Source organism: Pleurodeles waltl, chromosome 7 (assembly GCF_031143425.1).
Source record: "Pleurodeles waltl isolate 20211129_DDA chromosome 7, aPleWal1.hap1.20221129, whole genome shotgun sequence".
In the NCBI taxonomy this organism is placed as follows: domain Eukaryota; kingdom Metazoa; phylum Chordata; class Amphibia; order Caudata; family Salamandridae; genus Pleurodeles; species Pleurodeles waltl.
In genome coordinates, this window is record NC_090446.1 from 1,082,293,092 (window position 1) to 1,082,310,296 (window position 17,205).

At 46.3% G+C, this 17,205-nt stretch overlaps 1 protein-coding gene across 3 annotated transcripts in view; it reads left to right on the top strand.

The window, feature by feature from the left end:
• The first annotated feature begins 681 nt into the window (after positions 1–681).
• MMD (monocyte to macrophage differentiation associated) overlaps positions 682–17,205 on the top strand; it is a 153,940-nt gene continuing 137,416 nt past the window's right edge. Inside the window, exons 1-2 of one of the 3 annotated variants that reach the window (XM_069200023.1) lie at positions 682–1,170; positions 8,743–8,837. In XM_069200023.1, coding sequence (XP_069056124.1) covers positions 8,770–8,837 — 68 coding nt within the window. In that variant the 5' untranslated portion in view covers positions 682–1,170; positions 8,743–8,769. Of the gene's footprint in view, positions 4,304–8,742; positions 8,838–17,205 lie in introns of all 3 variants that reach the window. The other 2 variants (XR_011194192.1, XM_069200024.1) reach the window with 2 other exon arrangements.

A 17,205-nucleotide genomic window follows, 5' to 3' on the forward strand; every position in this document is an offset into this window, starting at 1 on the left:
TGTGAGAGTCAAGCGCTACAATTGGATGTTTGGTTCCCAGTGAGGACAAATGTGGATCTATTACTTGTGATGGCCACACACTAATAGCCCAATTTCCAACAGTTACATAGTTTCAATTAATCCCTCATGGTACAATTAGAACAAATGTAATACTTATTAATACATGAACATTAATATATCTGAAAACTACATTTTGAACGTTAACTGCAAACATTAGTACACACATCTACCGAGAATCTTCTAATTTCAAAGGTGCTCTACTTATGTGTAGACGGTTTCATATAGTATATATAGACAATTACAATGTGCTTATTACGGTTAACGCACATTGGTACATATTTAACAAACACTACACTGGATGTACTCCATTCCTTAATTCGAGAGCGACACTTTACATTAATACCGCTAGAGTACACATTAAATATTATGCTTGTGAAGGCTGCAGCTCGGGTACAGTGAAATTTACGCTGTTCCCAATCGCCGATCTGCTTGAAAAATGAAAACCACTTTTGAGTCTACATGATGCGACTAAAAATGGGCAATAGCAAAATGAAATTTTGTTAGATATATTGAACGACGACTAGTGTTAAAGACCTGATCTATTTATCTTGTGCTGCAATCTGCCAGTCAATCGAGTCCTTTCAGAACCACGCCCACTTTCATAACCACGCCCAACCAGCTGCGAGAAAAGCAGACGGTCGGGGCAGCAGCATGGGCCCTGGTGGTTTGTAGGAGAAAGAGGTGACCAGACCGCCCTAGTACTCGGCAAACACGTGGATTTCTGCAGCGGAGACAGGGAAGTCCCTGGAGAACGGGCGCAGGGCCGTGGAGCGCCCGAGGCTGTGGCTCTGACTGCCGTAGTTCGTGACGCGTTATGACGACAAATATCCCGGATGGCTCTCGGCGCCCGAAGACACCACTGTTGATGCTGCGGGGCGGAGTCAGCGCCCAGTTACATTAAGGCCGCCTTGGCGAAGAGTCCGCTCACCGGCACCGGCCCCGTTCATACGGGTCGCCGAGGTTTTCCAGCTCCCTTGGTCCCGGACTTCGGCGCACGTTTGAGACTCAGGGGTCCCGCTCTCTGGCGGAAGGTCAGATGAGGTGGCTGGGTCGTGTGCTGTTGAGGGTCGGTGCCTTGAACAGTGAGGGATGGTGCTGGTGAGGGGCTAGGTAGGTTGAAGGGGCAGAGCCGGTGAGGAGCTCAGTGGGTGCCATTGACGGGTGGAGTGCTATACACTACCAATAAAGGGCAAGGGACCGTGCCGGCCGAGGGGGCCGGGAGTGGTGGAAGGGTTTTGAAATGAATGGGATATGGTTCCGCGGGGGAAGACAGTCGCCGGGCACCGTAGTGTGCCAGAGAAGGGTGGGCTAGGGTGGCACTGGATGGCGCGGAAGGTGCCAAGTAAAGCACAAGAGCGTACATCGGGCATCTCTCATGTACACATAACTGACCTATTGGCTGTCATAATTCCATATCTGAGTGCCTGTCGTTGGTTTTCTTTTGCCCAAGGGATGTAGAAGGGCACAGCACTTACCAGGGCCCTGGGAGCGTCACATTCCTGCGTTCGATGTGCTGCTGTTTCTCAGTACCAGCCCTTGTTTAATATGGAAATGAACGGGACGTTCTGCCAAACCCGAGCGAACTTAATGTTTCCGTCTACAACAAACCAGCCGCCCTGCTTCATTCAATATGTCAGCGTCTGCTTGCCTGCCAAGTTGTCTCGGTGACAGTTGCTTGATTTACACACCCAAAGATTCGTGAAATCTGTGAGACGTGTGCTCTTTTAGTTGTATCCCCCCAACCCCCGTTATCCCGGACTGTAAAATTCCCATTTCCAATGACTGCGCCTAAACATAGACTCTAATACACAGGCGAAATTTGCAGTTCTACATAGATTGCGTGTTGGAAGAATCCGGCACGCTGCATTCCCCTTTTTAGTTAGCACGTTGAGAAATTAAAAGATGTTCTGTGTGACCCCGGCTCTGATCAGGCCTACGTATTTTTCAGGCTGTCGGTGCAAAATTATCGTTGTTTCTGGTCTTTTTTTCACATTTGTGTTATTGTAGTCTGGTTTGTACAGCGCCTCTAGATGCGCAATGCCAAAACGGCAATCTGTTGAAGCCCTGAAACTAGGAAGTTGCAAATCTACGACTACCTGAATTCTGGACTTTTTTCACAGTTGTGTTATTGTAGTCTGGTTTGTACAGCGCCTCTAGATGTGCAATGCCAAAACGGCAATCTTTTGAAGCCCTGAAACTAGGAAGTTGCAAATCTACGACTACCTGAATTCAAGGAAGAATATATTTCGCATTGCTGTAATGGCATGTTTCTGTGTTTCACCCTTTCATTCTTCTCGCAAGGAAACGTTTATAAAAATGATCCTGATAAAATTAAGTTTCCTTTAGTCAAACCTGTGGATTTGTATTATTAGTCGTTTTTCAGTTACGGCACTTCCTGCATGTGTTGGCAACAGGCGACAGTTACCGTGATGAAATTAGACAATAGAAGAGGATTCACAGAAGTGACTGAGACTTTGTAATGACGCTTCTTAACTGCAAGTTTATTTAGGTGGCATTCTATTCCACTGTTTTAAGTGAAGTGGTACGAGCATACCCAAATCATTCTTGGCTCCACTCACAAGGAGAAACGTTTGATACTGATTTGCATTTTGTTTTTGGAAGTGCTGTTGTGCAGTGGTATGAGGGAGAGGATATAGCAGTACTTTTTATCGGATATGGTATAATTGCCTAGGGGATGAAAATATTTTTTTTCCTGATCAAATTGCAATACTTGTTGCTAATCCATAAGTTAACTCGCCCAGAGTTGTTCTGATGCTATTCTAGATCTGTTTGAAAATATGTCTGAGTGCTGACAGTTTTTGTGGACCATATGTCGGTGGTCTCTAGCATTCTAGTCAATGGGTGCATCCTGAAAATGTATGTGAAAGCGGTATTCTCGTGGTTTATCATTGTTACGTGCTGAACAGACGGAGGGAGGCTCCTATATCTTTTAACGTGATCCTTTTTTGTTGCTCGATGTCACAGAGGCATCCGTAGCTTGGTATTGTTTATGTTTATAAATCCAACGTTAACTGATTATAAACATTGAGGGAGATGAGGCAGTTCTCTCTCTTCCCCCCACTCCCAGTCGAGAGTGCATGCGAACGTGAACAGTTTCAACTGGTTGCTGTAAACAGCACAGCGTAAAACAAAGCGAGGAATCAATGAGCTTAAATACTTTGGGCATAGGCTTCCTGTTGGGGAGAATGAGAAAGACCAAGCCAAGATCATGTTTATCTTTGTCATTTTAAGCTCTGGCTGAATGCTTTGAAATGCAGCCAGGTTCTTTCTGGCAAGCTCTCTTTGATGTGGCAGGTTACGCTCCCATTTGTGGTGCGCCCTGGATGGTCTGGCCATATGCTGAGAATGTGAGTATAACATTAGGCAGCAGACATCATCTGTGCAGCTGACCCACACGCACGTGCGTCTGCTAGGACGTAGCCCTAAGAATGCTCCCTTGTGCCCCCACCCACCCCCAGGTTCATAGGTCACCGCCTAACCAGTCACATTCAATGTAGAAGTATTTCTCTGCCTGCCCTATCTGTACCCTATGTTTATCTCCATACTGGGTGCTTGGTAACTTGCCCTCCCCTGTGCCACATTTCTTTTGACCGCAGCATTTCTTCTGCTTTGTTACCGGAAGGGCACTTGAATAGTTCACGCTATAGACCGACAGCAGAATTAAGGAACTTCAACGTAGCGTTTGCGATGAGCACAAACGAAAAGTTAAAGTCGACTCTTACTTTACCAGCCACCGCTTTAAGCCTAAACGTTACCCTGTGAGATGGCTGAGGAAAAGGACAGTCACAAAAAGAAACCTTTTGAGGAATTTTGGTGGTGGGGAAGGAAGACCGGTGTGAGGGGTCATGAATGATTACGGATGCTGAAATTCGTTATTTACGACTCTTGCTGTACTGCCGGATGAGTTTGTAGGCACTGCATCTGAGCGCTCTAACAGTTATCCAAGGGACGGAGGAGAGTTGAAGTGCGACATCCATCAATGCACACGTTGTTTATTATGTGTTTTTAAAGACATCATGAACTTTCTCTTCGTTTGATTGGCGCACAGATGTCATTTTCAGTATGTGTGAAGTCCATCTTCTTTCTTCCCGGACACATCATGGCACAGGACTATGGGCGGGCTAAGATCCACGACGCCAGGGCCTGACTTGCCGGGCGGTACACTCTCTCTGTCATCACTTTCTCAACATGGCTCCAGCACCCAGCAGGCACGACAAAACAAGTAAGCTGCTGGCCGGACCACATGAGAACTTTAGCTGTGTGGCACTGAACCAGCATGAAGTGCTATGCAGATACCCTATTTATTCTGACAGCTCTCAGTTTCGTAATTTAAAATCGTAGTTGGCACGTTAGATTCTGCATGAGGCATCAAAACATCCAGCATGGCACGTCAAATACAGCCTGGCATGACTTGGATCGAGTCTAGCATGTCGGATGGAGCATTGTGCTCCAAATCTGGCATGATATGACTTTCATGTCCGATCCACAACAGCACATAGTGAAATTGCTTTCTTATCCGATCCACAGTGAAACATAATGAAATGATTTAAATATGTTTAGGAGCTAAAATATGGTTATCATTGATTTTATTGTCACCCGAAGAATGAAAGACATAATCTGTCGAGGATCAAACGTTGAGCTGCAAGTTCTTGGATGGTTCTCAGCCTACTGAGGTATTTTACTGGCATCACTGGGCTTTTGCCTGTCATGATTACTTTTCTTGATTAGGTTGAATCTGTCCTTTTGACGCAGTCTCCTGGTGAAATAGATGCCACTGCCCTTTTGTTTTGAGAATTCATCCAAGCGTGATAACATTTCCTACTCCGGTATACCTGTGCAGGTACTGTAAGGGTGAGCTGCTCTTCCCTAAACCGAGACAGGCAATGCGCTTTTTTTTTCTCCAGATTGCAATGTTACTTTTTTACAATGCAATGATACTTTTAGTATGAACGTTTTTATTTTTCATGTTATCGCTTTGGTGTGCAGAAGTCAACAATTTTTCTTAACATGCTTCCACAGAAGAGTGGTGTCATGTAATGATTTCTGATCTTGAACACTTAGACATAAGATTATAACAAGGAAATTAAACAGCAAACATAGTGTTACGCTAATTTGTGCTAAGTGTGTACTCTGATTTGGCAGTCTTCACCTTGTGCATAGATCTTTGGTTATGTTGAACAGCATACTTCTGCAGTCTAGTGTGTAAATAGTGCAGTTGCTGTCTTACTTGTCCCATAGGCTACTACAGAAGAAAGTCAAGGACAAACTGGGTACAGCAGTGGTTCCCAACCTTTGGACTCCCGAGGACCCCCACTGAATCACTACTGGAAACCGGGGACCCTCAAGCAATTTGTATGATTTAAATTTAGAACAGTAATTAGCAAAAAATACCCAAGCAAGTACACATCAAATAAATACTCAAATTACTAAAGATTTTATATTGGAAAAAGTATGAAAAAATAAAAAAAAATGTTAAGGGAAAGGTTGATGCTGCATCTGGGTGACTAGCTTTACAATATTTGGTTGTAGTTCGGAAAGGTGAATCCTCAGGTCAGATTCTACATTTCCCAAGTAATTTTCTATACATTTTATTTTAATCGAGGTACATAAGATCTGAGAAGTGTTTTTCACATAACTATGTGGTGGGAAAAGGAAGTAAAACCTTAAGTGCCTCTCATCTCCCTCTGTCACATGTATTTGGGTGTTGGAGCACTTTACATCACATACATAAAGAGGCAATGTGTCATACATGTATAAATGTTACATAAGGCAAAGGGGACCTACATCGTAGGATTCGCATATCATCAATACTGGTAGGCATTTTTTAACAGTGCTTGGTTTGGAGAAGCACAAACTCGAGACTCAGAACATAACACAGTTGTTAGCATTGACTTCAATAAGAATTTATTTTTTTCACAAACAAACCTTGTTTAGTAGTATCAGGATAACAAAAGAATGGAAAAAAACATAACTTTGTAACTTGCACCATTGGTTTTGCATGCAAATCTTGCACTTTTTAGTCTGTAATTGTAACTTATGAGCTGCACAGTACTAAAATAATATTTGTGATAAAAGCAGTAACCCACTGTGCTATGCATATAAAATTCTATTTATTCTTTGATAGGCATGATAAATTTTCTTTTCAGCAGGCATATTGTGCTCCTTTAGATGAGTCAAAACTGGCACTAGACAAAACTCCCATCTCTCTCCAGCAGTTACATTTATCACCAGAGTTATCTTCACACCTTTATTTTTGCCCCAAACCTGCTGGATATACAAGGAAATTTGCAATGCCTTAAAAACTGCTGCACAAATGAAATAACAAATATAAAAACACACATGTTTTTGTCAAGAGGCCCCAGCTGGAAACGTGCCTTCCTGCCGGACCAGCCCTTGAAATCCTGCAGAGCCCCTGGGAATGTCACAGACCCCTGGGGATCCGCGGACCACAAGTTGGTAACCACTGGTGTACAGTATTCAATTCATAATGGATTTTGTTTTGAGTCCGTTGGTGAAGGATCTCCTGAGAACTTTTTTGACTGCCTCGTAGTTCTTTCTCTTTTATGGGTTTTAACTCTGTGCTACAAATGTACAGTTAAGGGGAACCACAATAACATTATTTTCAATAAGATGTTCTAAGATATCTGGGCATACTTTGTTTTTTGGTGCTTAGCACAGTCTTGCTGTCTACTCTTGAGGAAGCAGCTGGCACCCGTCAATCACACCTTAAAACACAAGTGCGTGCACCACTTGTCCTAAGGAACACGGTTTAGAGGTGATCCAGACTTCAAGAAATATCCTGTACCTGTGAAGAGAACAGGAGCTGGGTGAGCCTTGCACATAGCCATTAATGTTGGAAGTGCTGATGCAACATACTAAAGTTATAGAGGGCTAAATTCTCTTTCTTCTGTTTTTTTGTGTTAGTGTCTGCAGGGGAAAACGCCTAGAAAGGAACTCAGTGAAGTGGGTGGTGATTGCAGATATAACGTCTTTAGTGATTCTGAAAGTTTAGGCTTTCTGAGAAACAGCTGAATTGTATCATTTGTATAATCCCATTATGCCCCCAACGATGCCCCAGAGCACTTCAGGATAAATGTGTAAGAGGCCAGTCTGTTCCTTGTGTGTCACTGGTAGGGTGTGGGGTTATGGAGTGGGCTATTTCTCAGCTATCCCCGCAGTTTGGATAGACTGAACACTCCCTTGTGCTGTTATGTAATGGGCCGCTGAGATGTTAATTCAAATCAATCAGGTGCTGCCCCTCAACTATCCTGGTGCCAAAAACCGTGTAACAGCAATACACAATAAATAAAGAAGGCACTCTGCACAACTATAGTTACTGTTCCAGCATGAGTCCATATTTATTTTATTGTTCAAAACAGAAAAGTCAACAAGAACAATTAGTTCACTGCTCTTCATATTCACTTGTGTAGAAGTCTGAAACGCTAAACAGCCATCATGTTTCGCACCGTGGACTTAACGAGGCTCAATGTTGATATAAAATGCGTATGTTCTGATACTTATGTGGGACGTCCACACTTTTGACATTCACCATTAGCAGAAAAAGGCTTAGCTCCGTGGTACTTATGGCATTGAAATGCTTATGTCCAATACCCCAAAGTTAGAGCATTTAGGTCATTAAAAATTTCCAGGCTACCACACAGCCTGCGTTTTTGGCCTTGTTTGAGTGAGACCTAATGGTAAAGCTTTGCACTGCCCTTCCCACCCCCTGCAAAATCCTGGATGTATTCCCGCATGAAGTAGACGCCTCGTTTCAGCATTGCAGGTACTGTCCGGTATTACATGATAACATCAGAATCTGGGCCAGGGCAAAGGAGAGAGCTGTGCAAAGGCCAGGAACAGGGCCTCTTGTATAGCGAAAGGTGTGCTGAAAGGGTTCAAGCTTTTCCAGATACACAGCATGCACATACTCTGAAGAGAACACACTGTCTGATGCACATATAATCATTGTGCTCACTCGAATTTAAAAGAGTGGTAGTATACCTGCTCTAGTGGGACGATCGATCTGACAAATTGTCCCCAGTCTTCTTATCATTTGAATCTCTTCTAGATTGCTGACAGCTGGAAATCGTGCACTCTGAGCCAAATCATAATTCCTTGAACTTAGTGGCAGGTCTGTCGCCATTGTTCTGCTTGGCCTCTATTATTTTGAGCAATTACTTGTTTTTCCATTCACTGTTTCCCCCCCCCCAGCTTGCTGAGCTCCTAATCTGTTGTCGGGGCTATCCACAAATCTCATCTCTTCCCTCAAGTATGCAGCCGAACAGCACAGGCAGCACTGGTATATAGGTTTCAGCCTTTTTTTTCTATGCATATTTGCTGACTTCATTCAGTAATGGGAACAATCATAAAATGCTTTGCATATTTTAAGATTAATTCTTCAGCCATGTTTGTTTGGTATCTGTCCAGTCCATATCATTCCAATTCACTTAGACTAGATTTAATATTTGTAATTTGTCTTTGTCATTTACAAAGATCATGCGTTTGATTTATGTTATTCATTGTTACAAACTTAAGGCAGTTCTCATAATATATATTTGATAGTTTTTGGTGTTTAACATGTGGCTAGTCCGGCCTTTTCTAAGCTACTTTTCATGCATTTGATCTCATTAAGGTAACTTTTTTTTAATGATTTTTGTACAGGTTGGATGAAGTGGGTACCAGACGCCGATGGCAAATATGTTTGTGAAATACTTTGGAATTCTAAGCAGAATGAAAAGTACGCAGAAACTTTTGAGGTCAGAAATGTACTATTTCTCTTGTCAATATGACCTGCCCTTGTTCGTGTTTCGAATATTATTTGTCCTTTTTGTTTGCGGACAGTTTTTACGTTGGTTGTTGAGACGGATTTTAATTGCAATAAGCTGATGTAGAACTTCTCATCCTGTCTGTTGAAAATATGATTACATGCACAGGCAGGTATTAATTGTGAAACGCACAAACATTTCCCAAACTCTTTAAAAGTACTTTCCAGAGGGATTTGGCTGCCGTTCAACTCGACAATTTTATTTTGTACAGTGCATTTTTAATCATAGCACGAAAGTCATCTCTTAATATAAATAAAGGAACATTTGATCTAAAGGCAGGGCTAGATCTATCTGCTGTAAGCACTTTACAAGTGTTCCACTTCTCTAAATTCAGAAGGCCCAATTCACAACTTATTTGCCCAAAGAGAATTTATGAATACAAATTCAATTTTCAGTTTGTAGACTTTTTTTTTTTTTTTTTTTTTTTAACTGCAAATGTATTTACTCATGTGAAATATTACACAATTATGGTGTAATACACAAGGATAAATCTGCCTCAGAGACAGGGATTGGATATTTGAACAACCTTAAAAGTGTAAACATTTTGCAAGGTGCTGTACCACACTGAATGTACTTATAGATTTATTTATCACGGGTAGTAGTAAATCCCTATCTAGTGGGGGATGTAAAGTAAACACCCCCTCAAATTGTTTTTGTGCAGAATAAGGACTTTGGCCTCATAGAAAACTATTTTCCAGTGGAGGGAAAAGCATGGTAAAATGCTTTTTTGCAAAGCATATATACACATAATTGCATATCACGTGCATTTACAGATGACTTAGACCTGGCATCTTTTGATGTGGTTTCCCCTGACTTTTTTGTTTTTGACCTTCTGTTTTGACTGCATACTGAACTTCGTTTTTGCTGGCTTTAGGACTCTGTGCACTTTACCACTGCTATCCAGTGCTAAACTGCATGTGTTCTGTGTCTAAAACATGGTAACATTGGTGTCTCCATGATAGCCATATTCGATTTATTAGTAAGTCCCTAGTAAAGTGCACTATGTGTGGCAAGGTTCTGTAACTTAAATGCTACTAGTGGGCCTGCAGTACTGATTGTTCCACCCACTACCGTAGCTTTTCAAACATGTCTCAGGCCTGTCACTGCAGGGCCTGAGTGCACAGTTTAAAATGCCATTTCGACCTGGCAAGTGTACCCACTTGCCAGGCCCAAACCTTCCTTTTTATTACATGTGAGTCACCCCTAAGGTAGGCCCTGGTTAGCCCCAAGGACAGGGTGCAGTGCATTTAAAAAGTTGGATATGCTCTTTTAAGTTTAACATGTCCAGGTAGTGAAAAACTCTTCATTTTTCACTATTGCAAGGACTATCTCTCATATGAACTAACATTGGGGTTACTTTGGAACATCTTCTATGTAAAATTGCCATTTGGAAAAGTATAGACATATGGAGTTTGGTGTCTCTGGACTCAGTTTAAAAATACATCTTTTGGTAAGATGGTTTTTAAATTGCAGGTCTGAAAATGCCACTTTTAGAAAGTTTGCATTTTTTTAATTAAACCATTTTGTGCCTTAGCCTGTCTCTAAATACACGTCTGGGTTTAGGTGACAGCAATGTTTGTGCGTTCTTTCCAGACAGCCACAAACAAGAAGGGCTGGGTGTGACAGGTGATACATCTGCATACTGATAGTCGTCCTGGGCAGGGAGAGGTAGAGGCAGTTCACACTTACATCTGAAAAGGCTGTGTCCTGCCTTTACACAAAGGACTGATTACCCCCAACTGGTAGACTGGAGCCAGGGTTAGATTAAAAGGGAACCTGGTGCACTTCAGAGGATTCTTTTGAAGTTTCCCCTACTTCAAAGGCCATTATGGGTATAAGTACTGGGCCCTTTTGGACTGTGGACATTCTCTACCAGGAAGAAGGACTGTTGGGCTGTCAGGAGGGACTGCCCCTTTGCTGTTTGCTCTTCTGTGTTGACTTGCTGCCTGCTACTTCTTGCCTGGGAGTGAGAGGACTGGATCTCACTCTCTACACCCTGCAGTCTAAAGTTTCTCCAAGGGCCTGACTGAGCTTGCCTCACGTTTCTGAAGCCTCGGGTATAGCAAATACTTCACCTGCATCTTGCTACCAGCACCTGGGCTCCTCTGCTATGAGTCCTCATCTGCCAAGTGGTGCTAAATCCAGTTCTGGGCCCTTTGAGGTGAGTGTGGTGCTGCAACACACAAACTGATGCAACAAGACCGGTGCATCACTTAGAACCGAAGCATCCTGCTGTAGAAATGTAGCTTTGACGCTGCCTGCACCGGAGCCGCGGACACCGGCTGCCGACTGCACGACACAACGACCCTGACTTACAACGCAGCCCCGGCTTGGCCGACCCACCGATGCATCTGAACCAGTACTCGTCAATTCTGGACATTGACGCATCAACGACGTTGTCCCATCAGGAAACGATGCATCGCATGGAAGCGCAACACCTCCCCTCCTCTGGATCAATGCATCGTCACTGAGTATTGATGCAAGAAAGGTACTGTCAACAGGTCTGCATGACTCCTGTACACAACCAGCACTCCATTGCAGTCGAACTGAACTTTTGAGTTTGCCCTGGTCCAACGCTACCAGATAGCCCCGGTCAGAGCTATTATTTTTCTAGCACTGCATTTTGATTTAACCTTTAAAAATTCATAATTAGACTAGTGTATGTTGGATTATTATTATATATATATATATATATATTTTTTTTTTAAATCTGGTTTGACTCAGATACATATTGGCAATTTTTCTGAACTGGTGTGGAGTCCTTTTGTGGTGTTTTCACTGTGTTACTGCATGTGTGCACACATACACACTGTCTCTTTAGTTTAGCCTGACTGGTCTATGCTAAGATACCAGAGGGTGAGTACAGGTAAACATTTTGTCCCTCATTATGACTTTGGCGGTCTTCTAAGAAGACTGCTGAAGTCCAGCCAGACCAAAGACTGACAGTGTTGGTGGTCTTCCGACCACCATGTTATGACTGTTGGCGACCCTTCGCCATAATTTGGGCGGAGAGCTGGCAGCAGCCATACTGGCGGTCGGTGGTGCAGTGGAGGTTGCGCCACCGTCACCACCACGTCATCACAACACCACCCACCAAATTACGTTACAGTATTCAGTGTGGCAGTGTTGTGGTGACGGGATGCTGCTGGCGGAGCCATGGAAACCGTTTCCTCCCAGATGACCACTGAGACAGGTAAGTTGATCGTCCAACAGGGGAGGGGGGGTGTTGTGTGCGTGAATGGGGGTGTGACTGTGCGTGTATAGAGGGTGTGTGTGAGTGCGTGTATGAATGCAGGGGGTGTGGTGTGTTGGGTGTATTGTGTGTGTGTGTGAGTGGTGTGTGCATGCGTGAGTGGGGGGTATGTATGGGGGGCCCATGGAGTGGGGAGGTGGGGGAGGGAGCCCTATCAGCTTTGGGGTTTGGTAGGGGGGGCCGAGGCTGTTGGGGGAGGACTGTGGGGAGGGCGAGGTGGGCGGGGGAGACCTCTATCAGTGCCAGGGAAGGAATTCCCTGGCATTGATAGTGCCTACCGCCATGGTTTTCATGGCGGTACAGACGCCACGAAAACCATGGCGGTATGCAGGGTCATTATCCCGCAGGCGGACTAGTGACAGTCGCTGGGCTGGAGACTGATGCAGTTAGTTGGCCTGCCATGTGGCCACCTAAAATGGCGGCTGCCTGACCTGTAAGGAGGGACGGGGGAATTGAGGTAATTGCGCTGGCGTTGTACACCGTTGCGGTAGGCGGACGAAGACTGCAGCGCAATTCCACATTGGTTATCATTGGGCCCTATGGGTTCCAGGAGCCAATGACGATGCACGCCTGCGGTGATGGTACGCACCGCCGCAGACGTGACTGCCATTTTCTATCCGTTCACTCACTTGATACCTGACCTTCAACAGGAGAGGACCTACACTGCAAGTGCTGCTGTGACCTTAGTCTGGAAGCGACAATGGCTTCAGTGTCTGGGGATAGGGCTCCTGCCTTCACTGCAGAGGAGTTTTACAAACTGGTGGATGGGGTCCTCCACCAGTACACGCAACTCTACGGTCCACCAGACAAACAGGTGAGTACACTGTGAGCATGATGGATGGGACATGAATGTATGGAGTGGCATTGATGGAAGATACAGGTGGGGGGTGGGCAGAGGCCAGCATGTGAGGATGGTCAGTGTATGTGTTTGTAGGCTAGGGTGGGTGGTTGTGGCCAATGAGTAAGAATAACCAGACGGGGGAGTAAAATCCATTCCTGCTTTACATTTCCTCTAGGTCAGCGCCCACCAGAAGAAGGGTATTTGGCGTGCCACCGCCAAGGAAGTGTGGACCCTGGGGGTCTACCATAGACGGAGCACCTACTGCCGCAAAAGATGGGAGGACCTGTGCCACTGGACCAAGAAGACGGCAGAGGCACAGATGGGGATTGCCTCCCAACTTGGAAGGGGTGCCTGTCGCACCATGACCCCCCTGATGTACCGGATCCTGGCGGTGGCATATCCGGAGTTGGATGGGTGCTTGAGGGCATCACAGCAGCCACAAGGCAGTGAGTACTGTCTCATGCAGCTGACTGCATGCTTTATGTGGTTTTTGGGTGTTGGAAGAGGGCTGTGGGTTCCCCTAGGGCAGGGCAAGCATGCCAGGGTAGATCCATTGTTATGCAGGCTCAGTGCCAGTCCAACCCCAAAAGTGGTAGTGGCCCTCTACACCTAGTCAGGCTCCTATGGGTTCCAGGTGTGCATCAAATGGGTCTAGGCACAGTCCCCCATGGGCATGTGATTTTCCCCTGAACTGTTAGTGCATGGCCTAGTGCATAGGGCTGCTCCCTGTGTGTTGTGTCCGCCAACGGTGTTGTTGTTACAGGCTTTGACCATGTGTCTCCTCTGTCTTCCACCCCCTCCCCCCCCCCCCCTTTTTGTTTTTTCACCCTGTCCTTGTGTGCATTAGCATCATCTGGCGGAGGAGCAGTGGCACCGGAGCAGGAGGGAGCTTCAACCCACATGGCTCTGAAGGGTGAATGTACGGAGTCTGAGGGCACCAGTGGGATGGAGGGCGAGGGGAGCTCCACGACGGGGACAGGAGGAGACACCAGCGACATCCACTCCTCCTCTGATAGGAGCTCCATTGCGGGGGCGGGCACCTCTGTGCTCACCGCAACAACAGGTACTGCCGCCACCCCCCTCATCAGCACTGCCCTTCCAGCAACCCCTCATCAAGTTTCCCGTGCCCGCTCACCCAGGAGGGTGGGCATCTCCTTCGCCCGAGTCACCTCAGGCCCTGCTGCCCTCAGTGAGGAGGCTATTGACCTCCTGAGATCCCTCACTGTTAGGCAATCAACAATTTTGAATGCCATCCAGGTTGTCGAGAGGCATTTGCAGCAAACAAATGCATACCTGGAGGGCACTCATTCTGGCGTGGCGGCCAAACAGAGAGCATTTCAGGCAATAGCCTTAGCACTGATGGCAGCCATTGTCCCTGTGTCCAGGCCCCCCCCCCTCCAACTTCCACTACCCTGACCCAATCCCCTGTACCTCAGCCTATCCCAAGCACACCATCAGACCAGCATGCACACTCATCAACACTCAAGAGTGGACATGGCAAACATAAGCACCACACATCCCACAGGCACTCACACAATCACCATACCTATGCAGACACAGCAACATCCACTGTGTCCCCCTCCTCCTCCCTCCCAGCCTCGTCTCCACTCACACCTGCATGCATTACATCCTCAGCCACTACCTCCATCACCAGCACGCCCATCACCACACACCGCTGACGTGCAATTACCACCTCTACTACCATTCACACGTCCCCTGTGTCCTCTCCCAGTGTGTCTGTGAGCCCTCCTCCTAAACTACACAAACGCCAGCACACACCCACTCAACAGCCATCCACATCACAACAGCCTCCAGCCCATGCACCCTCACCCAAATTAAGCAGACGTACACCTCCTAAAACCACTACCTCTTCCTCCACTCCCAAACCCCCTCCATCTTCCCGTCCCAGTGTGTCTAAAAAAACGTTTCCTCACTAACTTTGACCTCTTCCCTACACCTCCCCAACCCCACCCCAATCCTTCCCCCTAGGGCCAGGATGTCCAGATCCCAGCCCAGCACCTCAGCCACAAAATCCTCCAGCAGTGTGGTCCCTGCAAGTCCTGTAACATCGTGGGCCACACCCATCAGGGCTGGCAGTGAGCCACCTAATGAGGCCAAGGATCACCCTATTCCGCCACCTGCCAAGGTGAAGAAGGGGACAACATGCCTAAAGGACAAGCCGCACCAACCAAGCAGCAAGGCCTCCTGCAAGACAAAAGAGGACAGTACCAAGGTCCCAGCAGCGACTTCCAAGGTGGGGATGGCCAGTGGGCAGCCGTCCGAGGCTGCAGGAGTCGTCCTGCTGTCTCCCTCCACAAGTGCTGACACATGCACCACCGCCAGCATGTCCGCCTCTGACACCACCACCACCTGCCCCGCGCCGTACTCAGACAGTGCCATTACAGCTGACGTGGACATCATCCCCAGTGGGCAGTCGTCCGAGGCTGCAGGAGACGTCCGGGACCCTGCACAGCATACATGAGGCACCACAACCAGCACTGGCAGTACCAGCACTTGGCAGGCTGAATCGCCCCAAGGTGGAGTGTGTCTCTGCCTCCATGGAGTATCATGCTACCTCTTCCCAGGAAATCTCATGGCTCTGACACCCAGGTGCGGGAATGGGAACTGCCACACACACCATGCAAAGCATTCTGGGCACAAAGTCCCTCCAGAACCAGTGGAGACCAGCATCCACTACCCCAGTCCTTGGCAGGATGAAGCACTCTGGGCACTAAGGTCCCTCCAGAACCAGTGGAGAACAGCATTCACTACCCCAGTCTTTGGCAGGATACAGCACTGTGGGCACTAAGCCCCCTCCAGAACCAGTACAGAACAGTTTCCACTAGAGAGACTGTGGCTTTTCACTCCGCAGGACCAATCAGTGGGCATGGAGCCCCCTCGAGGAGTAGTGGCGTTGTTCCATCATCCGGCTGAGGTGACCCCCCCCTCCCCTTCCCCCTGAGGTGCCTGTTTTTTTTTTTCAACCTGGTGCCCCAGCAGTGTTCTTTCTGTTTCGAGGCAGGTATCATGTGTGGGCTTCGCCCATGCGTTTTGGGACCACTGGTCCACGGACAATGAATGGAACACTATCCGCACTTGTGTAGTTGCTGTACATATTTTTATATACTGATCTGTTACAGACCTGTTTCCATATCTGAATTTCAGATGATTACACTTGTTACAATCATTTTCTTTTGTCCTTGCTTTCTTCCAGGGGGTTACGGGGTGTAAATGTAATGTTGATGCATGTGTTTGTGTGTATGGTGTTGTGGGTGAGGGTGGGGGTGGGGGTGTTGCGTGTGTATGTCACTCTCTTTCCCCGTGTACTAGGTGCAGTACTCCCCGTGGTCGTCGCCGCCGTCTTTGCTGCTCCTGGTAGAAGAGGAGGTAAACCAACATTGGTAGCACCTGTAACTCTGGCTCCGTGGCGTCCTGGTCCCTCGTTGGGTGTCGGGAGGTGAGTGGTTTCTGTTCCAAGTACTGTTTCCGCCGTGCTTTTGATGGCGTTGGTACCGCCCCGGAAAAGGTGGCGGATTGGTGCCTAGTAATACTGTGGGCGGTACATTGTCTTCCGCCTGTCTGTTGGCGGTTACTGCCGCCGTGTGTGTTTCTACCGCTGTGGCTGTCTGTGTTGGCGGTTTCCGCCATGGTCGTGATTCCCTTTTTTACTTTTATTTTTAACCGCTGGCCTGTTGACGGTATTACCGCCGCTTTCACACCGACCGCCAGGGTTGTAATGAGGGCTTTATCTCTAAAGGTTTGTTGCTGATGGAAAATGAATGTAAATACAATTGTGAGGCGAACCTGGCTACAGCTGGCAAAAGCTGTGAATATATGAACGTTCTCTCACTGTGATTTACTTGCTTGATTTATTAGAAAGGCAAATGCAGCTGAAAATTCTGCCCTACCAATCACATTCATCATCATCATCATCATCAGCTTTATTCGATCAATGACCATAAAAGCACATAAAAACAAGATAATAAATAATTCTTAAGTAAATAAATAAATACACATCTATAAATTGGTGTAAAAACATTAAAACAATAACTTGAATTACACATATGACTCTAAAACTTATCTATAAAAGAAATGAGACCTTAAATTACTTTTTGAAGATGGCATCGTATGCGCCAAGCTGTTGCTAAATACTTGCTTACTGAAAGAATTACGTCGGCTGAATTATGGCTTTTTAGAACCCGTAG